Below are 26,803 nucleotides of genomic sequence, written 5' to 3'. Positions count from 1 at the left end.
AAACCAGAGGAGCCTCTGTAGCTCAGCCAGTTCCAATGATGCCCCTTGGTTTGAAACACTTTTGTTCAAATTTTATTTAATATATGAAGAGTATTTATCAGTGCTTTGCAACTGAGAATGAGTTAGCCAGTCTCATATGGAGTCAATAGAATTTTTGCTGCAGGAAACTCAAATTCTTCCTGCAGATTCAGCTATCACCTCAATGGAAGCAGTGAATCCTTTGTTTTAATTTCACCTTAAAAAATTTGTTTGATGTAGTGTGTATGCAGAATGTATACATTAGCAAATGTGAATAGTTTATGGAAAATAGAAGACAGTGATATTAATTATCAAAGTCAAATATATGCTGAGTGTAAGTGGAAATTCAAATAAGGAATCAAATGAGATAACATGGCAGGTATGATGCATGCAGTGGAATGCAAACAAGAATGGAAGTTTTAGAATGCAAGGCAGCAAAAGTAGTGTGAAAGAAGTGATAGAGAGAGAGAGAGTGTTTTGAAATTTTTCAATTTGGATAAAGGATTTGCTTACACTTGGATAAAGGATTAAGTATTTAATTTATAATATAACCAACTGAAAAAACTTTCAACAACTATCTCTAATCTAGAGTATTTTAATAATAAGGTGTGACACTTTTTAGCAACTCTTATATGAAAATATGACATCTGCATTATTTCAACCTTGGTATCACCTCTGAGTCTGGCTCCCACTGATGAGACCTCAATAAAGGTCAAAACCGGTATGGGTAGTGTTCCTTCCCATAATGCATAGCATTATACATGTCCACAAGGAGATGTGCTTTGCATTATGGGATACTAAGGCAAGTGATGTAAATCATACCATTTTTACCATGAGTTGCCTCAGTCCTGAAAATACTTCAGCACAAACTTTGTTTGCTTACACTTGGATAAAGGATTAAACCAAGTATATAATTTCTTGGTATCTTTAATCTTGCAGTGGCTGCACTGTATAGTTCAGAAGGCCTGGACAGATGGTTGAAGTCCAGATAATTGGAGTAAAACTCTCATAGTACCTATATATAAAAAGGGAAATAAAACAATGTAAGAATTGAGGTATTTCCCTACTGAGCGTTCTTGATAAAATTTATGTAAGTATACTTGAGAAACTGTTGAGGATTATGGAAGGGAAGCTTGGTGAAGAACAAGCTGGATTCAGGCCAATTTGAGACTGTCAGGATCAGATTTTCACTTTACGACAAATAGTTGAGAAATCATGGGAATATAACTGCAAAAGGCACATGACAAGGTGCCAAGAGAAAAGCAATGCAAAATGCTACAGTTATATGATGTCAATGGGGCATTATATCAAGTAATGCTTAGTCTTTATTTGAGTTGTAAGTCAGCAGTTAGAATTGAAGGAAGTACAGGAAGGTGGTATAATGTTAAATCTGTGTGAGACAAGGATGTACATTATCCCCTCTGTTATTCATTATCTATATGGATCACATTATGAAGGAAAGTGGTATTAAACCTGATATCAAAATTGGAGATGTTAATCTCAACTCGTTACTTTATTTAGATGTTATACTTCTAAATAAATCTGTTACAAGTCTGCAAGATCCCTTGACTAAATTGAATAACTGTTGTAATAAATTGGTATGAAAATCAGCAATAACAAGACAAAGACAATGAAAATAGGCAGAAACACTGAAAACATTAACTGTATCCTGAATGATGACCCTATAGAACAATTGAAACATTTCAGCTGCTACTTAGGCATGATGTTTAGTGAAGAGGTAAATTAAATATGAAAATAGACAATGAAATCAACAAAACTAGCATGGTAGGAAGTCAATTGAATAAATTCATATGGAATAAGAGAGAAATTAGTTGGAACACAAAATTAGCTGTTTAGAAGACCATGTTCAAACCAATTTTAACTTATGAATCTGAGAGCTGGGCTAGAAATAAAACTCTTGATCAAAGATTAGAGACCACAGATATGAGAGTCCTGCAAAGGATTAGGGGCATGAAAGATGGCATCAATAGCAATTGTATTAAAAACAAGGATATTAGGAAAGAACGTGACAATATTAGCGTCCAGGAATGTGTTAGTAGAGCTAACCTCAGGTGGTATAGTCACTTAAACAGAATGGAGAGGAAAGATTAAAAAACAAGTGTTCTCTGCCAGGTTGGCAGGAAAAAGAACCAGAGGAAGACCAAGATATAATTGGATTGATACAGTAAAAAAACTGCCTTAGAAGACAGAAATATAAGATCTGATAATAGAGTTTTGACACATAACAGATTGATTTGGAAAAAACGTTTTAATAGGAAGTTAGTAATGTTGTAAGTTTTTATGTAGGAGATGTGCTTTGCATTATGGGAGATACCGAGGCAAGTGATCAGAACTTATTCCACCTTTACCACGAGTTGCCCCAGTCCTGAAAATACTTCAGGTGCAAACTTTGTTTGCTTACACACATATATAATGATAAGCATTAAGGGAAGGGCCACTAACCAGACCGGTTTTGACTTTAATTGATGTCTCATTAGTGGGAACCAGACCCAGAGGTGGCGATACTAATGTGGAAGTAATGCAGAAGTTATATCACCATATACCAGTTGCCAAAAGGTGTCAACATCTTATTATTAAAATTCTCTGGATTAGAGATAGTTGATGAGCCTGGCTCTCACTAATGAGAACTCGGTAAAGGTCGAAACCAGTCTGGATAGTAGCCCTTCCCTTAATGCTTAGCATTATACATGTCCGCAAGGAGATGTGCTTTGCATTATGGGAGATGCTAAAGTAAGTGATATCAGAACTTATTTCACCTTTACCACGAGTTGCCCCATTCCTGAAAATACTTCAGCCACAAACTTTGTTTGCTTACACTTGGATAAAGGATTAAAATGAATATATAATTAATATCAGTTTATGTCAGCTGTAAATCATTGGGTTTTATCCACTCAGAAGCTGACATTCACATCATCTGTGTCTGTCGTTTTCCCTTCCTTTTTGTAAATGGAGGTAGCCAAGTTGACAGACAACCGAAATTTTCAGTTTTTTTATTTTTTTTTTTATTTTAATGGTACAGACTGCAAATAGTTCATTATGAAAATTTCAATTAAGCATCATACAAACATTAATTGTGAACTTCAGTTTTTATAATTGCATATCCTTTTAGTTCTTTGCTTTGTCTCCCATTATTGTTTGCATTTTCATGTTGTCATTTTGTTTGTGCTTTATGTATGGATTTTGCTATTCCTTTCTCCATGTGAGGCACCTATTCATGGTGGAAGGGACCTCCCAATAATAGTACTGGCCCTTTGCATTCTTATTTTTTGTCTATGCTTTTCTTCCTGTATTTGCTTTACCTCTCTTGAGTCTTTTTTACTACCCTGTATTACAGACCACCATCACTGGAATTTAACTCCTTTCTGCCATGTTGGCCGTGCAATGTGACTCATGGACAACTGGAGGGGGGGGGATCCTGGTAATCTTGCAGTACTTTGGCAAGGTGAGTGGTCCTGCTGGATGACCTGGCCAGGATCAGTCAGCTAGTACGCTTGCCTGCAAAGATAAAAGGTGTTACAGTAAGTCTCCTTTCCCATGGTGTTGGGGACAGGCTGAAGCTTACTGTGGTGCTTGTATAGCATCTGAGATAGCCTGCTTCTGAACAGAGTCATTGCTTGCCAGTGAGTGGGCATCCATTTGTGACTGTATGGTGGGTGGGGAGCTCTGGTGCTGAATCCAGCTCCTCCTGAGAAGGGATACTTCACCCTCTTGTTAATCAGGGGGGTCCGCAACAAGCACCAACCAGGTCAAGAAACTATAGAATCATCAACAGAAAAGCAAAGTAAGAAACAAAAAACATCAGGAGTTGCAATAAATAATACATTACTGTTCCTAATCATACACTTAATAGGTGAATGCCCCATTGGAAAAATGGAAACCCTTCTTCATCTAGAAGGGTTTGGAAAGGTTAGCAGGAACTCCAAAAAATGTAAAGAAACTGCATTCGGGAGATATCCGTGTTGAAGCAGCTGAGTAGCACAAACAGAAATATTACTCCGTGTAGTCTATTGGAGGAATACTGATTACAGTCATCCCCACTAAACTTTAAACTTTTCTATAGGCACAATATCTGAGTGAGACTTCTGTCATGTTCCCGATGAAGAGACATGCTCCAAACTCAAGGACCAAGGAGTGACCAGCAATAAGAATAGTGATACATATAGCATCTGGTTCCCATTAAAAACATTATCCTTACCTTTAACAAACCAAAATCACCAACAGCTGTCAAAGCTGGATATCTGAACTGTCCAGTACTGCTCTATATTCCAAACCCCTTACGATGCCTTAAACTTCAAAAATGTGGCCACACTCAAATTGCATGTTGTGGCTCTTCCATCTTTACTTGATGTAGCAGTAAAGAACATGAAACATAAAGACTAAGAACAAAACTCCAATATGGTCTGTGAGGGAGACCATCCGACATAGTTCCAAGCATGCCAGAGGTGGAAGGACAAAAGTTTGAAACAGAGCAGTGCATCCCATACCAGGAGGCAAAGAGGCAATATATCACAACAGTAACAACAACACCTGCTAAAACCCTCTGACACCGAGAAGGCAACCATAAAGAAAGTTTCATTTGGGACATTGACAAGGATATCAATCCCACTTTCTCACAACTGCATCCTTGAAAGATATGACCTGCTTGCTATCTCCATTGAGTGAATCAAAGAGAAATCATTATTTACTCTCTCCTGAATATATGCCAAGAAGAGTCCCACTACATGAAAATCCTCTTATTACAAAAAAAAATATTGGAACCTACAATACAGAGGATCAAAGATATGCCTCCAGACCTTTTATTAGGTGGCCCATCAACAAATAGCATGGATACCTCTGCTACCCCTCAGGAAGATTAAACCATTAATATACTGAGTGCCTTAGAGGGAGTGGAATTTGACAAAATCTTGGATATTTTTTTAGAAGAGGAAGCAGTCATGGATACTGACATCCACAATTCTCAAAAAAAGAAAAAAAAAAATCCAAGTCTAATTGAAAACAAAACCACTCCTCATAGGAAGCCAGATGATGCTACCAAAAAGTATAAACCATTATGCTTCTGCTTGCAGGAAAATTACCTGAAACTGAGTGATGATCTGGCTCTCTGTACTGTTACCATTACTCTCAAGGACAGGACACAGGATGGACTTGCCTACAGAGAAGATGCTATTCATTATGGACAACCATATCTTCTTCCAACAAATCCAAATTAACACCAGTATAGAAGCAGTTGCTATAAGACTTTGTTAGAAATATAATAACAGTATGCTGCATCTACCTTCCTCCTGCCACAGATTTTTCTTAAGATGACCTTGATGATGTCATATTACAGTTACCATTGGTCTTACTGGGGGATTTAAATGGACACAACACTGTGAGGTAGTGCCCAAACAAACATCAGAGGAAGAGTTGTTGGGCATATGCTCAACTACAACAATCTCTCCCTCTTAAACACAGGAAGCAATGCTTTCTTCCATATGCCTACCTGAACTTTCACTATTATCGGCTTGACTATCTGCTCACCCTCTCTTTACCCACTGTTTAAGTGGGAAACTGATGGCAACCTACTTGGGAGTGATCATTTTTACATGATATCCACTCTTCTACATGGGCAACCATGTACTACATCACAGATATTGGTGAAAAATTGTGCATGCTGACTGGTCCACCTTTTCTTCATTAGCAGATTTTGATTCTTCAACAGTCAGTTCATTTCTTGTACAGAGAAGCATGTAACAGAATGCATTATAGCAGCAGCCACAACTGCAATTCCTTAAAAATCTCACAGCAGATCAAAAACGCACTCGCATGAAAATCTCAGAACAGTGCTTGGAGCAGTTTAACAAGAATAAAACTGATTTTGTGCATAGATTTATTACTATAGATGAGATTTGGATTCACCATTACACACCAGAATCCAAACAGGAGTCAAAACAGTGGATAGAAGCCAGTCATTCAGCCCCAAAGAAGACAAGTCTGTTTCATCAGCAGGAAAGGTTATGGCATCAGTGTTTTGGGATGCTAAAAGCATTTTGTTTATTAATTATCTTGAAAAGGGTAAAACAATAACCTGAGAATATTATTCTGATCTTTTAACCAGACTAGACGAAAAACACATCCACCCAATTCCCCAGATTTGGCTACCTCTGACTTCTATCTCTTCCCAAAACTAAAACTCTTCCTTGCTGGTCAGCAGTTTTCTTCGAATCAAGAGGTGATTGCAGCTGTAGAGGGGTATTTTGCAGATCTTACTGAGAACCACTACAGGGTCAGGATAATGGTGCTGGAGCATCGCTGATATAAATGTATTACTCTTAAGGGAAATTATGTTGAAAAATAAAAATAATTCTGAAATTATAAATTCCTTTTTTTCATTGTTAGGCCAAGAACTTTTCAGACCACCCTCTTAATTATCCTGAAAAGCTGTTACACCAGCTTTTCAGGATAGTTAAAAACATGAACAGAAATATTTTCTTGGTCTCATGGAGAACTTCGTTAAAGCAGTGGACAGAAATGGAACTGCATTTTGGTACCCTAAACTGCAAGATTTTCAAAATTTGAAGCCAGTTTAAGAAAAGTATATTTGTTGTTTCTCAAATTAGGGAAATATTAAGGTGAAAAATTTGAAAAGAGTATCACTAAAATAGAATTAGATGAAAATTGTTTGGAGATGTCATTTAAGACTTTTTGGGCATTATTGTATCACAATGGGGCCAGCTCTGATGTTCTGCTTTCTTAATTCTCATCTGTTCTTCTTTCCTGTAAAACCTATATTGAGTGACTAGTTCTGCCAGGATATCATAATAATGAAGCAATGAAACCAGGTAAATGGAATGCTAGTGTGGTGGGAGATTGTTGATTTCTTCAAACAAATATGAAAAGTGCTTACAAAAGGAAACTAAATATTTAATAAGCACTTTTGAATATAAGTGTATTTTGATAAAAAAAAAAGGAGTAAAATATTCAGGTGCTTGAATTTTGACCGGTTATATTTATTTTAAAAAGAATAGTTTTTGTTTATTGATAATTGTATTCCCCCCCCCCCCCCAATCCCTTTTTTCAATCATTGATCATTATTTAGCCAGCCTTATGGTTTGACATATTATCAAAGAATCCTGATGTGGAAAACAAGTTTCATGTTGAAATTTTATATTTTAAACTACATAGAACCTACCTGCTATAATCTTTTCTTTCATGTTTACATGGTGATCAGAATACATTATCAAAAATTATGGAGAAAATTACTGTGTTAGAGCAAAACTTTAGTTTAATATTAATCAAAATGAACACTCGACATTTTGGCCTTCATATCAAGGTCATCATTGAGCATACACATATATACAAAAAAAAACAAACTGCACTACAATCTCATGGTTTGCTAAAGTTACTGACCAACCTTTACAACAATTATTGGCCTGACCTCTGGTGAGGAAAAAAAAAACCTTTACTTCATCAAAGCTAAAGTCCTATTATTATTATCTATTAGGTTACAAAATTAAATTGGGCTGGAGAGCAACATGCTTATATATATAAAACTATGTGATTATACATATAAATTTCAACGAATTGGTATGGAATAGTTTCCAATAAAAATTGGAAATCAGAACTCGCTCCCATTCTTGGATACACTGGTCATACGTCTTCCCTCAGGCTGTCTGTCTGTCCTTCACAGTTTACCGCAAACTAACACATACTGGTCAATATATACATGCTAACTCATATCACCATTTGTCGCAAAAATTTGGAGTCATTAACGCCCTGAAAAACAGAGCTATAACAATTTGCTCTAATCAACAAGCTCTTAAACAAGAATTAAAGATTATTAGTAATACATTTATAAATAATGGCTATAACAAAAATACTATTAATAAAGTTCTTCATAAAACTTTATCAAAAAAGAATATAGATTACAATAAAACCATATCCATCCCATATATTAAAGGGTATCAGAAAAAAATCAATAGAATCCTACACCATTATAACCTTAATGCCACTTTTAAATCGCCTATAAAATTAAAAAGCATATTCAACTCCTCTAAGGATCCTCTCCTCCCATTGGCACATCCAGGAGTTTATTGCATCTACTGCACCTGTAACTTACCTTTTATTGGTGAAACTGGACGTCCAATCCCTAAAATACCTGTTCTTTACATCATACAAAAACCTGGTATGAAAGAAAATTTAAAGAAGCCTGTGAAATTCTGATTAAACACCCTAATCTCAACCATAATGGTGGCATAAAAATTCCAAGAATTTGGATGGCACATGTTCAGCCTACTTAATTTCCAGCATACTTTAGGATTTGAAGCAATTTTCAGCTTTTATTGGAAACTATTCCATACCAATTGGTTGAAATTCATATGTATAATCACATAGTTATATATATATAAGCATGTTGCTCTCCAGCCCAATTTAATTTTTTAACCTAATAGATAATAATAATAGGACTCTAGCTTTGAAGTAAAGTTTTTTTTTCCTCACCAGAGGTCAGGCCAATAATTGTTAAGGTTGGTCAGTAACTTTAACAAACATGTAGATTGTAGTGTAGCTTGTTTCTTTGTATATATATGTGTATGCTCCAGATGATAACCTTGATATGAAGGTCGAAACGTCGAGTGTTCATTTTGGTTTATATTAAACTAAAGTTTTGCTCTAACATGGTAGTTGTCTCCATAATTTTTGATAATGTGCTATAATCTTTATTACAAAACTTGTTGACGAATGTTATTAGCAACACTTAATCTGTCATTTAAATCTTTCTGCATGGCAGGAGTTAGCATATGATTGTTACCAGTACCTGTTAATGCATAATATGGAGTTGCTATTATGAGATAAGACAATCATATACAGAATCTTCAAGTAAGTTATATGTTAATTATAACACTGCATCAAAGTTTTATGAGAAATAACTAATTTGTAAATGGTTATTTCGAGTTACAGCTTGTAATTCTAAAGCAACTGAGGCTGTAAGGCTAATATAATTTATAAGTCAGCTGCATGTGTTCTGCTAGTTTACCTATTTTGCAGGATGAAAAGCCAGAGTTTCCAGGGGTAGCTATACCACCTCTGTGTGAGACCAGTCAACTCACCTTTATGTTATAGATGATAAATTGAATAAAAACAGATGAATTCTTTATTCATGTAGCTTTTTTAGTGTTCTAGCATGACACCCTTCTGCTTTTCTCTCTCTCTCTCTCACTCACTCTCACACACACACACACACACACAGTGAGACAAAAGTCACTTGATAGATGTATTGTAAGTGACCAATGCATTACAGAAGTGTGTAAATGCTAATGGTAATCAGTTTGAACATTTGTAACTCTATGTAAAATGTAACTGTATTTCAGATTGTTATTTTATTTCATCTTGCATTAATAAATACATCTAACTGTCAAGTAACTTTTACCTTATCTTGCATATATATATCAGAGGTGCATGTTCCAGGTGTGCAGTGCACACTCATGGAATAGCAATATCATCGATATTATATTTTTGCATTTATTCCTGTTAAAGATCCTGGCTTCGAGCGATAACTAAAATTAAATACAATATACAAATGCTTCATGAAGAGGATACTTTTCAATGTATAAAAATTGCATTACATTCGGGTTAATAGTCCAGGTGTGCGATCGCAAATATGAACACCTTTGAACAGACGTACTTAAGGTGCGGCTGGTCAAATTCTTAGCAGTCCAGTGGTTTTAAATCACCCAGAAGGCAAGGCAGGGCTTTGCCTGAGACAATAACACTCAGAAATCAGTGGCTGTGATTAGTTATTGTGTCAACCAATCCACTCAAACATTGTCATTTGTCATGAGTTGCTGTTTTTGTTTTCTGAGTATCATCTGTTTTTCATGCATGAAGTGTGAATTTTAGGACATCGATATAGACAAGTTTTTAAAATTTTCTATAAATAATTTATAACTTTTTTGCCCATATTTACAATGGGAAACAATGTTGATGATCTATTGAATGTCCTGTTTTATGCCAGAGCTTTCTTTCTTTGGTTCAATCTGGAAAATTAATAATTTTCCAAAGGTATTCATATTTTGTCTGATTTCTATGTCTATTATATGGGCTGTATTTAAAAATAGTATCGAAATTCAAATTATGTCTATCTCATTTTACTGTTTGCCAATGATAATCTAACCTCACCACAAAGCATAAGCCCTTTGTGCTTCTCACGTAAATGGCATGCACAAAGATTAGCTATTGTTCATTTGACCTTTATGCTTTCCATATTTAAAATTATACTAATTGATAAATTGAAGTATTCAAAGTTAGCTGCAGTTAATTGCATTGGACCAATTAAGATGAGCACTGATGTGCTGTGCACTCTTAAAACATTCATACATAAAAAAAAATGCAGTCATACGGTCAAATTGATGTGAATTTTGTAGCATGGTTTCATAAGCCACATGACAGCACACCCAACCTGAAAGGGATGCCACTGATGTATATATATATATTCATTTTAATATAAACTGACTATAAACCCGAGAATTATAACAAATGGAGATTTATTTGAAAACGCAATGTTTCGTCGAGATTGACTTCATCAGGCGTTAAGAACATAGAAAGATATTAAAAGACACTGAAATAAACATTGAGACACTCTAAAGCTATACAATTATAAAGTTATGATATTCGACTGTAAATTACAGTTATTATGAACCTGAGCTACAGTCCGTGTTAAAGTTCTATTGTTGTACACCTGTGCGTGTGTGGAACCACGCGATCTCCAGTATCTGATAGTAGAGCTGAAAGAGTCAGGCAAATTATAGCTGAGATTATTGTTCATATGAAGAGAGTCCAGCGTGATTTTTTTTCACTCTACAATGCGACGTTCTACCTCATCATGGCAAATGTGTAGGTTTGAAGTTGTTGTCCAGTTTACTTCATGTTGGTGGCTTTCGTTGTTCGTGTTTATTGAAAACAGTACATGGCCCGACAGGGCAGTTGCTCTGGTTCTCTTATAAGCAATGTCTCTCTGGTGCTCCTCGAGACGTAGGAGAATAGATTTCTCCGTTTGGCCATATTAAGGTTTTCTGCACTCACATGTGACTTTGTATACACCTGGAAATTGTAGAAGGTTGTGAGATTGTTTACAGTTGCTGAATCTTGATCTTATTTTTGGAAGAGTCGAGAAGCACGTTTGTATGTTGAATTTCTTTAAGATTCTACTCAGTTTTTTGGATAATGTGCTGATATATGGCAAGGAGATATAACCTTTGGAGTCATTCTGTGTCTCTATGTTGCTACGTTGATGGTGGGATAACTGTTTGTTGATACTTTTAAAGATCCATTTAAGATGTTGTAGTTCTTTTTTTAGTTCTTCTTCATCTGACAGTACAGATCTTACACGATTCGCAAGAGTTGATATAATACCCAACTTTTGCGCTGGATGGTGATGTGAGGACACATGCAAATATCTGTCCGTGTGTGTTGGCTTTCTAAATATAGAGACTTTTATTGATTCAGGCGTCTTGGTGAGTTTAACATCAAGGAAACAGAGCGAACTATTTTCTTCAATCTCCATGGTCAATTTTATATCTTGATGGAGGTTGTTTAAATGGTTGAGAAACATGTGAAGATTCTCAATACCATGCTCCCATATGAGGAATATATCATCCACATATCTAAGCCAAATTCTTGGTTTTAAACTAAAAGAAGAGATTGCCTTTTGTTCAAAATCCTCGAAAAAAATGTTGGCTAATATAGGAGAGAGGGGGCTTCCCATAGCTAATCCTTTGACATGTTTATATAGTTTACCTTTGAATTCAAAATAGCCAGAATTTACACAGTGAGATAGTAGAGAGAACATTTTATTTGAAATCTTGTTCTTTAAAATATGGAGAACTTCCTGTGTCGGAATGTTGGTAAAGAATGCTACCACGTCAAAGCTCGCCAAGATGTAAGCAGATTTGAGTTTAAAGTCCTTGATTTTAGAGACAAAATCTGTTGAGTTTTTAATATAAGAAGATTTTCCCTCATAAGCTTTTAACGATGACATGAGATATTTAGATAATCTGTAGGTGGGTGAGTCATTGCTGTCAACTATAGGTCGCAGTGGATAGTTTTCTTTATGTACCTTAGAGAAACCATAAAGCCTTGGAATCAGTGGGTGTAAAGTGCGGAAAACCTTACTATGACCAAACGGAGAAATCTATTCTCCTACGTCTTGAGGAGCACCAGAGAGACATTGCTTATAAGAGAACCAGAGCAACTGCCCTGTCAGGCCATGTACTGTTTTCAATAAACACGAACAACAAAAGCCGCCAACATGAAGTAAATTGGACAACAACTTCAAACCTACACATTTGCCATGATGAGGTAGAATGCCACATTGTAGAGTGAAAAGAAATCACCTTGGACCCTCTTCATATGAACAATAATCTCAGCTATAATTTGCCTGACTCTTTCAGCTCTACTATCAGATACTGGAGATCGCGTGGTTCCACACACGCACAAGTGTACAACAATAGAACTTTAACGCGGACTATAGCTAAAGTTCATAATAACTGTAATTTACAGTTGAATATCATAACTTAATAATTGTATAGCTTTAGAGTGTCTCAATGTTTATTTCAGTGTCTTTTAATATCTTTCTATGTTCTTAACGCCTGATGAAGTCAATCTCGACGAAACATGTTGCGTTTTCAAATAAATCTCCATTTGTTATAATTCTCGAGTTTATAGTCAGTTTATATGAAAATGAACATATCCCAACCCCGAGTTAATAGTAGTAGTCATCATTTCCCTTCTGACGAGGGTAATTGTGCGCTTACGAAAGCATATCAGAAGACACTCAGCAGCATTGGAATGAATATCAACAGACTTATCTTCTTGAAAAGATGTAAGTTTTCCTCAATTATTCCAAAGTTCCTACAATTTAAAGAAATCATTACTACAGAAAGAGCGCACCGAATTTACACTAAAGCTAAACTAGATCTTTTAACGGAGAGGATTTGCGATACAAAACGCAATTTATCTTTGCTTTTCACAGAAAAAACATCATTAGAAAACCAATTAGCAGGCTGCTTAGACCTTGATTCTTGGAATTATATTAAAGAATTAAGTACACACCGCGCATTACAATATCAAAACTTAAACACACACACAAGCTAATCAGAAAGTTCAACTTACTGAAGTCAAGACAAGAAAGGTCTACTCTAAATAATTGTCATAACAGACTTAAAAATTTGGTGATTAACAAATCGTCTTGCGTGCTAAGTCCCGATGAAGAGAAAATTCTTGAAAAAGGTCTAAATTTTGTGTTGGCACCAAAATGCATTCCTAAAGAACTACTTTTAACTAAGATGGAGAAAGCAGCTTCGCTACTTCCTACCGCAGACGCGAGTTTACTTCGCATAGAAGCAACTCTTGCAATCAACAACTCAAAACCTCCTTCTCGTAATATATCCCCTGGTGAAAGACTTGCAATTAAAAATCTACGGATTAACAAGGATATCATCATCTTAAAAGCTGATAAGGGGAATGCAACTGTAGTTCTAGATAAAACAGACTACCGAGAAAAAATCTTAACATTGTTAGAGTCAGATAGTTATTCGGAAATTGAGAGGGATCCAACAAGAGAAATACACAATAGAACCAATAATCTCCTACAAAAGACCACAGAAATTCCACGAAATACACTGCTTTCCATCCGTTCTTTACACCCACTGATTCCAAGGCTTTATGGTCTCCCTAAGGTACATAAAGAAAACTATCCACTGTGACCTATAGCAGACAGCATTGACTCACCCACCTACAGATTATCTAAATATCTCGCGTCATCGTTAAAAGCTTATGAGGGAAAATCTTCTTCTTATATTAAAAACTCAACAGATTTTGTCTCTAAAATCAAGGACTTTAAACTCAAATCTGCTTACATCTTGGCGAGCTTTGACGTGGTAGCACTCTTTACCAACATTCCGACACAAGAAGTTCTCCATATTTTAAAGAACAAGATTTCAAATAAAATGTTCTCTCTACTATCTCACTGTGTAAATTCTGGCTATTTTGAATTCGAAGGTAGTCAGAGGATTAGCTATGGGAAGCCCCCTCTCTCCTATATTAGCCAACATTTTTTTCGAGGATTTTGAACAAAAGGCGATCTCCTCTTTTAGTTTAAAACCAAGAATTTGGCTTAGATATGTGGACGATATGTTCCTCATATGGGAGCATGGTATTGAGAATCTTCACATGTTTCTCAACCATTTAAACAACCTCCACCAGGATATAAAATTGACCATGGAGAAAATAGTTCCCTCTGTTTCCTTGATGTTAAACTCACCAAGACGCCTGAATCAATAAAAGTCTCTATATTTAGAAAGCCAACACACACGAACAGATATTTGCATGTGTCCTCACATCACCATCCAGTGCAAAAGTTGGGTATTATATCAACTCTTGCGAATCGTGCAAGATCTGTACTGTCAGATGAAGAACTAAAAAAAGAACTACAACATCTTAAATGGACCTTTAAAAGTATCAACAAACAGTTATCCCACCATCAACGGCAACATGGAGACACAGAATGACTCCAAAGGTTATATCTCCTTGCCATATATCAGCACACTATCCAAAAAACTGAGTAGAATCTTAAAGAAATTCAACATACAAACGTGCTTCTCGACTCTTCCAAAAATAAGATCAAGATTCAGCAACTATAAACAATCTCACAACCTTCTACAATTTCCTGGTGTATACAAAGTCACATGTGAGTGCAGAAAACCTTACTATGGCCAAACGGAGAAATCTATTCTCCTATGTCTCGAGGAGCACCAGAGAGACATTGCTTATAAGAGAACCAGAGCAACTGCCCTGTCAGGCCATGTACTGTTTTCAATAAACACGAACAACGAAAGCCGCCAACATGCAGTAAATTGGACAACAACTTCAAACCTACACATTTGCCATGATGAGGTAGAACGCCGCATTGTAGAGTGAAAAGAAATCACCTTGGACCCTCTTCATATGAACAATAATCTCAGCTATAATTTGCCTGACTCTTTCAGCTCTACTATCAGATACTGGAGATCGCGTGGTTCCACACACGCACAAGTGTACAACAATAGAACTTTAACACGGACTGTAGCTCAAGTTCATAATAACTGTAATTTACAGTCGAATATCATAACTTTATAATTGTATAGCTTTAGAGTGTCTCAATGTTTATTTCAGTGTCTTTTAATATCTTTCTATGTTCTTGACGCCTGATGAAGTCAATCTCGATGAAACATGTTGCGTTTTCAAATAAATCTCCATTTGTTATAATTCTCGGGTTTATAGTCAGTTTATATTAAAATGAACATATCCCAACCCCGAGTTAATAGTAGTAGTCTTATATATATATATATATATATATATATATATATATATTACTTGAGACATTAACAAATGCATTTTTTCTAAGTGTCCTTTTTTACTATAGGGTATGATTCCAGGCTTTAGTAGTGATTTTATGACAAAAGGTAACGAACAGGAATCAATGGCAAGACTAAAGAAGCTGATGACTATAATGGATAGTATGAATGATCAAGGTAATCTTAACTTAATAATTTACATTTTACATAAATATAAATGCTTTTAGGTAGCTGTAAGCTTTTGGATTGACTTCATTCAGTTATGAAAAATTACCGAAGGGAATGCATTAGATGATTTTTTTAAGATTCTATTGAAGTAAATGATTGCAGTAAACTTCTAATCCATAGTAAAGTTGTAGTTTTATTCCAAACTATGGTATTAGTTTCATAAAAACTCAGGCCAACTTTATGATGATTAACCTAAATAGATGCTATACAAGTTATCGCACGTGTACACACATGCATACACACACACTCACTCACAAGAGGTTTTAAAACCTATGCCAAATTAGTACTGTGTAGGGACAAGGGAACAGTCATTTTTCACTTGCAGGGTGAATAAATCTCTCAAATTAAATTTCTCTCCTTAGTGAGATAATGCTAACCACCAAATGTTTTTTTGCACAGATATTACTTCTGAACAACTTTTAACTCTATACAATTCACAAATTCATTGAAACATTGAATACTGTTCTCATATTTGCAATAGCACCCCTAAAGATCCTTGACTCACTACTTCATTCTTCACTCCACTTCAGTTTCTTTTCATGTTGATGTTTAATGGAGAAAATATATCTACTTTTAGATGTGTTTTTTCTCCATTAAACATTAACATGAGTATTAACCAATGTCTCTGCATCCATAACATTCCACTGTATTCATTTTCTGTAGATATTTCCACAGTTGTTGTTTTGTTCAGAATTGGCATCAATAATTCTCTCACTCTTCTGTCTAGCAAGATATGTGCAATGACAATTCATTATTTCTTTCATACCAAGAACTAAGTTTTCTTCTTTATTGTTATTGTTCATCCCCTTCTTATGCATTAAAAAGTTGCTTGTGTCTTTTCAGTTTTCTCTCCTTCTATGGTATCAGTGTACATCATTACTATAGATAGAATGGGTAGAAAGTTGTATATGTTGAACTACATTTCACGTGTGAATGACTATAATTTTTTAAAAAATGACAGCCAATATAAAGAAACTGAGTTCATGCGAAGTCATTAAAAATTTCAAGCAATAAATGCTAAATTGGTTCAGTTTCTTTATTTTGCCTATCATGTGTGTTAGTAGACACTGTGTGGCTGATGTTTTGTTTTGGTCGCCAGAGCAAGGGTTTTGGTATCTATTTCCCACCACCCCAAACCTTTTAACTTACAGATGTGAGAGATACCCTTTAAGGGTACAGTAGTTCTACAAGCTGGCTACTAGATAGTGTACACAGCCAAACCTTGTGGTAATGTGTTTAGATTGCTTCCTGATGATCCTGTCCATAATCCCACCTTGCCATATCACACTGAGAGGGATGCACTATTGATACTGAGTTATGGCATGGATATTAGATGTTCTCTATATATAGGTCAATAGTTAATGCATATCTCTTTCAATTATGCAAACTCTTGCCTATAGGCATCCAAAACCTGATTTGTTTTTTTGACATAACCTAAATTACTACCACAGTCCATTGTCCAAATTATATTCTGTTTGATTCTTTCCATCACAAGCAAGGCACTTGTGCTTATCTTCTTCTAAGCCCTTTTTATAAACATTTTTGGCTATAGCTCTCCCCTCATTTTTCTCCATCTCTGTTGAAGATTTTCTGATGCCAACATTTGCCAGCCATCTCCACTAGGTCATCCTTCCATCTTCTGTCTGGTCATCTATTTTTCTTAATCTGTCACTTTTCATTCTTCTCATCTCCATTTTAATTTTAAAATCTCTTTCTCCTATATCCAAAACTTTTTGTTTCTTTTTTTTATATCTTTATTCCTTATCTTGCAGTCTGATGTTTAGCATGACTCTCTTCATTCTACACCTAATTTTCTCATTCTCTCCATTCTGTATTTGTTTGATTATTGGATATGTGTTTGATCCATGTGTCATAACTGGGGTGAAACATTGGTTGAAAGGTTTGGTTCAATATTCTGGTTTTATTTTACTGCACAGGAATTTTTTCATTTCTTCATAAATGCTTCTTTTATCTAATGTGAAAGTGCTTTCAAAGTATACATGTTCTTGTGCTTGCTCTATTTTGTTATTGTCCATTATTATTTGTTCTTCTGTTATCTAGTTTTCTTTGATATTTTTCATCATTTTAGTCTGTTCATATATAATCCTACTTTATTTGATACTGTATTTACTTCATTCATCATTTCTTCTATCTAGTTCTTTGTTGTTATATACTCTTACTACAATATCATCAGCATATCATAAATGATTTAGTTTTTTAGCATTGATATTAATCCCTTTCCCACTCCAATCTCGTTCACCTCAGGGCATATTCTTAATACATTGAATAATTTGAGTGAAATAGTATTTCCTTGGCATACTCCTTAATTTATTTGGAATGAGTTGCTGTGTTCATATTAAGGATACTAATGGTTTCTTTTTCAGATATTTTGTTTATTAGCTGCATATAATTTTGGCTTACTCGATGGTTCTTCATTGCTATTAGAATTGCGTTTTTTTTTTGTAATAACAAAAGGCTTTTTTTATTATCTCTAAAAACCTAAGATGTTATATTGTCTGCATTTTTCTCTTACTCAACTCAGTGTCTGTAGATGGTCGATTGTGTTAAACTCCTTTCTGAATCCAGCTTATTCATTAGGCTGACCATCATCTAATAATTTGGTGATTCTGTTGTTATTGCTTTTATAAATAGTTTATATACTTCTGACAGCAAGCTTAGTAATTTTCTATCTTTTTCTTATTGCTCTCTTTGAACAAGAGTATTGTGATAGTATTGTTCCACCTGTTTGGTATATCTTTTTCTTTTAGGCATTTACTTTTATTGTTCCACCTGTTTGGTATATCTTTTTGTTTTAAGCATTTACTGTTACTATTAACATCTGATATCAATGGAAGGTCTCTTTTATCTGTGTTGGGAAGCTCAATATATCCCACATCAAAAGCCATACATCATTTTGGTATGCGTGTTAAAGAGACCATGCAAGCTGAAGCCTTTAGCTCTTTATTTTAGTAAATACTTTACGTGCCAACCGAGAATTCGCTTATGGAAAATACACATCTCTGATGCTTCAAGTTCCCTAGTACTGAGAACTATGCCCTAAACTGATTCAATGCGCCTACCTTCATGACATGCTCAGGCAATGCATTCCCCTCACTAACCACTCTCCATGTAAAGAACCCGCTCCTCACTCACTCGAATATCATCTATGTTACTCTTCTTTATCCTCACTGAACCCAGTAGACCAGTGTTTCTCAACGTTCTTGGATCATGCCCCACCTCAACATCTTAAAGATTTTGATGCTTCCCCCAGCATAATAGTCAGCCAAGTTCTGAAAAAGTATAATATAAATATGTATAAATATGTACATGTACTTTTTCAAATTGCCCCCCAAAATATTCAAATTTTCCCCCTGTGGGGCATACGGCCCATGTTGAGAAACACTGCAGTAGACTAGGTGCAGTTCTTATCAGGCTTTGTAAAGAGGCAAATGACTCCCTTACCCTTTTGTATCAGTGTTTATTTCATCATCCTAATTATCCTCTAAGTTATATTTGAAATTTTTGCAATGTGACCTTTGAATTTCATTTCCTATTCACCATAACTCAAAGATCTCTAGCCTCATCAATTTCTCGTAACATGATCCTTAACAATCTACATACACTCTGAATCTTTTTTTTAACTAGTTCTTCTTCCAGGTATACTTTTGAGATGACTTATCTTCTTGGTAATTCAGATTATATCCTTATATGGGTTTAATCACCCTCATTCAGTTCTCAACTTCATATCCTTTAGCAGAGCACTGCCAAGTTGGAAGATTTCTGAGACTTTTACTTCCTTTCCATACCAGACTACTGTTTCTGTTCTTCAGTACTGATACTTGTTGTGACCACATGATATATTATCCATGCCGAGATGAGAGCTTCATTTCCCAGTCTAAATTCTCACTTATCCAAATTCCCAATTATCCAAACCATGTTTTCCAAGAGGGAAGAATCGAGAGGGTGGTAAAAAAAAGCAGGGGGGGGGGGATAACTGGCTTGAGACAAAAACTCCAGTTCATACACAGCCTACGTTGAAAACCACAAAACACAAGACAGTCGTTAACATTGCAAAGTCAACTCCAAGAGGACTAAATGTAGAAACTCTCCATCCGTGTCACTGGTAGCCGTGCGTTCTGATTCCTTCCAAAAGCTGTTAACCACAACTTCTATCCAGTTGTACTCTTGCCTTTCTCTCTCACTCACTCAGACGGTAGTAATTGCAGAATTTCCTAGATTTAAAACTGATCTCCTGGGCATTATTCTTCTCATCCAGTTCATGCATAGATGACAAGATAAATTATCTTCAACTTTACCTGAAATATTGCACCACGTGCCCCCTGTGGCCTTATGCCAGAAAATCATCAGAAGAATCTTCAACAGTCTGAATGCTATCAGACTGCTGGTCCTTATGATATTCTACCAGTTGTGCTCGAGATATGCACCCGAATTAATGCCTGTTCTTTATCATTTCTCTAGTATATTATACTTAGCTAGCATCTACGCTATAGTATGGAAGTAAGCATCAATTTCAAAAAAAAAAAAAAAAGAGAAAGAGAGACAATTTTCACCATCAGTGCTGACATCATTTTAGACATCAGTGCTATCTAAAGTAATGGATATGGTCATTGATCAAAAACACCTAAAAAACTTTCAATTAATCACTGACTATCGGTATGGATTCTGCCAGTCAAGATCCACAGCAGACCTATCTTATTGGACATGTACCATCAAAAGGTTTGGAGAGACTTGTGCTGTTGCACTTGGTTTCCAAGGCATTTGATAGGGTTTAGCAAGAGCTTCTTAGTAAATTGCCATCTTATGGTCTCTGCCTTCCATCCTTCATAATTGGATTGCCATTTTTTTTTAGTTTGTCCAACTGCATGCTATGGTAAAAGGTGCTCTTTCCTCAGGTTTTCCTATTAATGCAGGTGTTCGGCACTGCTGCATTAGTTCATATCCTCATTTTATATATATATATATATATATATATATGAGACAGAGATTATGAATCAAACCTGATTCACAGTTATGCTAATGATAGCACTCCATTCATCCTACTTGTGCAACAAACTGTAGTGTTCAGCTATCCCAAGCTTCAGAATAAATCTTCAGAATGATCTGCACTGCCCCAAATACTGATCTCCATACCATCCTGCAATGGGACAGTGATCTCCTAGTCACCTTTCAATGCTTCCAAAACAGTTTTGTATTTTTTTAACCAAAAAAAAAAAGACTTTGGTTCTTCTCTCTTACTTTTGACAGCGCTCATCTTATTGTGAAAAAAGAGATTAGTCACAATCTAATCTCTCTTCTCAGACTGACTCTTACTCATAGCTGTTTTTTTGCATAAGATATTATTTCTATAGCATACTCAGCTTCAAAAAACTTAACATTCTTTTTTCCACTCAAGATGTTACTTTTCATCTGCCCAGCTGCTTTCTTGTCAGGTGTCATCTCTCCTTCCAGGAGGTTGACTACCATGCGCTTCCACCATGCACAGTTTTGTGCTTGTCTCTTACATTCTTCATAAGACAAAAAGGTCCAGTCCTTAATATTTCCCATCCAATCTGTTCTTTGTCTTCTGCTTCTTCTTTTTTCTTGTACCATTCCTTCTAAAAGTATTTTTGTAGGCCCAGTTGCTAACTCTGTACAAATCATATCCATCCAACCTTAGAATACTGCTTACACATTTTTGGTGGCACATCTAAGACTTCCAAGGTCGTACTCTGTTCTGAAGGTAGCATTTTGGCTATTTGACCACCTCTCTCATACTCTTCTTCTGTATATATTTATATTTCCATAGATGCTTTTCAGCAGAACTGTCATCTATCATACAGTTGAATTGTTGACTCACTGAAACTGCTGGGATAACCTTCTCCAGAAAGTATATTCTCCAGTAATTACAACTTCCATCTCTTCAAAAACAAACAAACAAACAAAACAAAACAACAAAAAAAAACTATCAACAGAATACTCTTCTCTTGACCTCTGTACGCATGCATGCACATGCACACATATGCAGGAGTGATTTGCTTTAGAATTTCTGGTCTGTTATGTATTGGTGGAGTGATATTTAAAAAAAAAAATGCATTAAGCTGGTAATATCCTTTTAATAAACTTAATGAATAATGGACCCATTCACTCCCTCTCTCCCAGTGAAAACTGATGATAACAATTCAAACATAAAAATCCTCCGAAGCATTTGTGAATGCATATAAAAATAAATAATATAAATAAAAAGTTTCAAATAGCTTTCCACCACTAGTCATGAAACAACATAAAAATAGTTCTTATTTTTTGCAGTATAGTTTCAAGTATGTTGAGGCCTTATGACACCAAAATTAAAATAAACTTATGATTCATTACAAGAAATGTGTGTTGCTTGTATATATAAACATGCACAAATGAATAAATTGGTAGAGAGTTTTGCACGCTGCATCTGTAAACGTGTGCTGATGGGATGAGATTTCAAGTCTAGTCTACTTCTTTTATTCACCAAAATTTTCTCCCTTCACTTCTCAGAGTTGTGTAGAAATAGTACAAGATATCCAAAATGAATGTTTTTCTACCAATTCTGTATTCTATTTTGATTCTATAATTTGTTTGATGATAGTTTTCTGTTCTAAGAATTCCTTTTCAAATAAGGTGAACAACATACTTTGAGTTACATAACTGATGCCTAATGAGTTTCCAAATAACATCTTCCCAATGATGAACAAAATTTATTTTCCAGAATACAAAAACTTTGATGAAGAGACTCAAATCTGTTGATTGAAATAGCTTAGTTTTTAACAGTAAATTCATTGCATTGAATGAAAGAATCTGGAAAGAAATTTAATAGTTAATTTATTGAAACTTGAGTGTTATGGTGGAAAAACTTGACTTCCTTTTTTAGAATTTTATCTCAAAAATGCATTTAAAAGAATTAAAATTTTAAACTAAAGCTTGACATAGATCACCGCTGATTTCTATGATCTTCCAATCATTGTCTTTTATGAATATATACACCTCCTAGGCAACATATGTATGTTATCCAGAAGCTTATCTTCAGTATATATATATATCTGAGTGCAGCACAATGAGCTTCATGCGTGTGCACTACTACTACTTGTGGGGATGAAAACGAAAGCATTGAGTATCATTTTTCACGCCGAGGAAAAAATGCTCTCTTTTCACAGCACTCAACAGAAATATTAGTATAGTTAGTTCTTTTTATTCTCTTATCAATTTTAAGCTGTAGTAAATAAGAGTTTTTTATTTATTTATTTATTTTTTTTACTACATATAATGCCATATGTTGATTCTATAACTTGTTTGATGGTTTTCTTTTCTTCCAGGAGTTCCTTTTCAAAGAAAGTGAAAAAATGTCCATTTTTAGATTTATTATACACATTTATTTAATACACATGTACAAAATGTTTTGTGCTATGTTACAGTGGGAGCTGAAGACATTCTTTTGAAAATAGATTTCATGCAGTCTACTTGGCTAAATCTCAAAAGTCTAAAATATTATTATTATTATTAAGAGAGACCTCCAGGGAGTCAGAGACGCATCGAGGGAGGCCACATATTGCACACACCAGCTATCATACTTATTCTTGAATTCATTCACACTGCTTTCACTCACAACATCCAATGGCAATCCATTCCAATCACGCACCACCCTCTGAGAGAAAAATCTAGCCCTCACACCCTTCTTGGCGGCCTTTATTCTCAGCTTCCAAGGATGCTTTCTCATTCTTTCCCCACCCTCCATAAATCGAAAAATTCTATCAATTGAAATCCTGTATGACTCTTTCAGAAGTTTGTAAGTTTCAATCATATCACCCCTGTTTCTCCTGTTTGCTAGTGTCTGCAGTCTACAAATTCTCAATCTGTCTTCATAATCAGCATTCCACAATTCTGATATAATTTTTAACACTCTCCTTTGTATTCTCTCCAATATATCAGAATCACAATGGAAACCAGGAGACCAGACCTGCACACAATAGTCCAAGTGAGGGTCTTATCAAAGCCTTGTAAAGAGGAGCAAAATAACATCCTTTTCTTTACATGTGAACGTTCGTTTCAGCATTGCAATTATCTTTGGAGTTGTATTGGCCATGTTTGCCACATGACCCCCTAAACTTCAATTTCCTATCTATTAACACTCCAAGATCCCTAGCCTCATCAGTTTCTTCTAGCCTAATCCCACCAATATAATACGACATCGGATATTTAATCATGCGAAGTGATTAAATATCACCACTTTATGTTTACTGACATTGAACTGACACCCATTGTCCCATGCCCACAATTCCAGCCTATTCAAATGATTCTGCAGACTGCATATCAGCAGCATTCCTGATTACCTTACCTATCTTTGCATCATCAGCAAATAACTATATGTCACTTGTCAAATCCTTCCCAATATCATTAATGTACAGATTGAATAACAGTGGACCAAGCACTGATCCTTGTGGTACACCACTTGTTACCTTAAACCTTGCAGATGCAGATCCCCCGTATACCACTTTTTGATATCTGTCAGTCAGCCATCCTCTTATCCATGCTGATATTGTATAACCCAAACCCATTTTCTCCAATTTATGCAGCAGTCTGCCATGCTGTATTCTGTCAAAAGCCTTAGCAAAATCCAAAAGTATCATCGTGTATTCATTCCCCTTGTCTAGTTCAATGGTAACATTGTTATAGAATGTGAGCAAGTTGCTAAAACATGACCTTCCCTTAGTAAACCCATGTTCATTGCAAAGTAGATATTCACTGTCAACCCATTTCTGAATGCAGGCCGTAACCAATATTTCCAAAATCTTCACCACTAATCCTGAGATACCAATTGGTCAATAGTTGGATACATCGGTCTTTGCACCACCCTTGTGCAATGGAATTACCATACATTCCTTCCATTCCTGTGGAATCTTCCCTGTTCTGAGACTCCTATTAAACATCCTGGTCAAAGGAATGGCCAGTTCAGCTGAACACTCTTTTAGCACATGTGTTGATATTCCATCAGTCCCTATTAATGAATTGTTATTCAGTTTGTGCAACAGCTCTAATACCTCAACCTCACACACCTGTGTTTCTTCATCTAGTGAAGAGGTAACAGTGAGCTCAATGTTGCATTCATCAGGTTGATAGCTTTTAACGAAATGGACACTCATTAACTGAACAACCTCTTCTGCATCTGTAACCCTCGTGGCATGTGGATATAGAAGAGTTATTCTTTCATATTCATTCTTTCTTTTACTTGCAGCATATCGATAGAATTCTTGTGGGTTGTCTTTAGCACGCAGACCCAGTTTCTTTTCATAATCAGAATTTGCTTTCTGTACAACAGTTGTGACTATTCTAACCTGCTGCTTATAACGTTCATAATGGACGTCATCCTTATGCAAACGGGATTCCTTCCACATCGTCCTTTTCTTACGAATCTCTTGCTTAATAATTACACATCCATTTGACTCCTACTCTATTTATTCTTCAAACTCTCGGAACACATTCTAATATCGCATCATTTAAGTATTGTTTAAATGCTTTCCATGCACTGTCGATATTCTTTCCATCCAGCGACCGATTCCATTCCACTGAACTCAGTATACTCCTGAGTTGGTCATAATTTCCTGCTTTGTAGTTTAGCATGTAACCTTTTCTGAATGGAACATTCATAAACTTAGTCACTTCCCAAGTGAGTACCGCATGATCACTGTCATGAACTGGAGGCAGAATAGTTACGTCTTTAACTGAAATGCCCTCTGACGCTATAATCAAATCTAAATCTAATGGATGGAACTGATGTTCAGGACACCACTTTATGCCAAACTTTAATGAAGTCTACTTTAGTGCAGTCTAGTTGGGCTGCAGCAGCTGAATCCTCTGCATATATGTTCACATTTGTGGACCTGTTAGTGGTCCTGGATATATCCTCCAGCCAACAGGCATTACACCATCAGACAAGAAAACTATCTTGGAGTAAACTAACATTGGCAAGGGTCAAAGTGTGCTGCCCTACATTCTTCAAAAGAAATGCCAAATCATTTTGTTCTTTGGAATCTTGAAGAGTGGTCAGAAATATTTAGATTACATATCAAAAGTCCTGGTTACGTTTCCTCCCATTTCTTCTAGCATGTAGTATGAGTGATATTTTCATAACCACATCATGGAGAGGCCCAACATTTCCTTTTGAGGGCATAGCTTCAAAATGGCTATGCCACTTACTGTTCATTAGATAGTATATTGGAACAAACTAATGGTAACATTACAATGTTACCATTAGTTTGGGGGGCTTCTAGGTCAACCATCAAAAAATCTTGCTGCCACTGTTCTGCCAGGTGTGTCTGGAGGAAATTTGGGTAGTAGTAGTAGTAGTATATGGGAGATACTGCGGAAGCCATGATTCTCCTTGTGTATGGTTGGTAAGGAATATGTTACTGTATAGTTCTTGTCCCTCGTGATTTCAACTAAACTGATTACATGCAGATAAAGTTCCACAGCCTTCTATATTCATATCAAAAATATATATGGTCTTAGTTTTTGGCTAGTATTCATTTACACCTTCAGTTCTTGCCTGTCCTTATCATAACCAAACATACTTCTTTCTAACAAAATCTCAAATTTAAGCTTTTTCAAGCACTGCTCACCTCAGTTTTACCAATTACTCCTCCTTACTTTTTGGCTAAAAATCTCTCATCCCCATTGCATCAGATTTGTTGTTTCTGTTGCTCCTCTAATACCATCAAGCATTCTGAAGTTTTTCATTTCCCTTTAAATGTTGATAAAGATCCCAAAGGCTTCAGCTCGGTGATGCAAAAATTATAAAAATCAAGTGGATATTAGATCCAGTATTATTTCAAAGCAGAAAGTATGAAAGTTTCATAAAAAAATAAGTTGACCAGAGAGCTTACTGGAATACATCTGCTGACATTTACGAGTCGCCCTAACGTGGCCCACCTTAGAAATCATGCAAACTGCCCAGTCGTCCATATATTCACTTTCTAATTTATCCATTTTTTAAGGTTTCACTGGCTTGACAGCTGTTTCAAACTGGTTGGTTTTCGTCAGAGACCAGGCAGAAACCTTAAGAGAGCAAAAACTCTCTTTCAATACTAAGGAACTTGAAACGCCTGAGAGGTGCATTTTTCATAAGTGAACTCTCGGTCAGTGTGTAA

General features: G+C 35.7%; 1 protein-coding gene across 1 annotated transcript in view; it reads left to right on the top strand.

Annotated features, from left to right (window-relative positions):
- Srp54k (signal recognition particle 54k) overlaps positions 1-26,803 on the top strand; it is a 197,087-nt gene that overhangs the window by 155,919 nt on the left and 14,365 nt on the right. Inside the window, exon 12 of the mRNA XM_090399586.1 lies at positions 15,476-15,584. Within this exon, the coding sequence (XP_090255712.1) occupies positions 15,476-15,584 (109 nt within the window). The remainder of the gene's footprint in view (positions 1-15,475; positions 15,585-26,803) is intronic.

This window comes from Typopeltis vanoorti, chromosome 10, assembly GCF_054136105.1.
Source record: "Typopeltis vanoorti isolate ZY-2024b chromosome 10, IOZ_Tvanoo_1.0, whole genome shotgun sequence".
In the NCBI taxonomy this organism is placed as follows: domain Eukaryota; kingdom Metazoa; phylum Arthropoda; class Arachnida; order Uropygi; family Thelyphonidae; genus Typopeltis; species Typopeltis vanoorti.
Note: the sequence above shows the minus strand (reverse complement) of the source record. Positions and strands in the feature narration are given on the sequence as shown.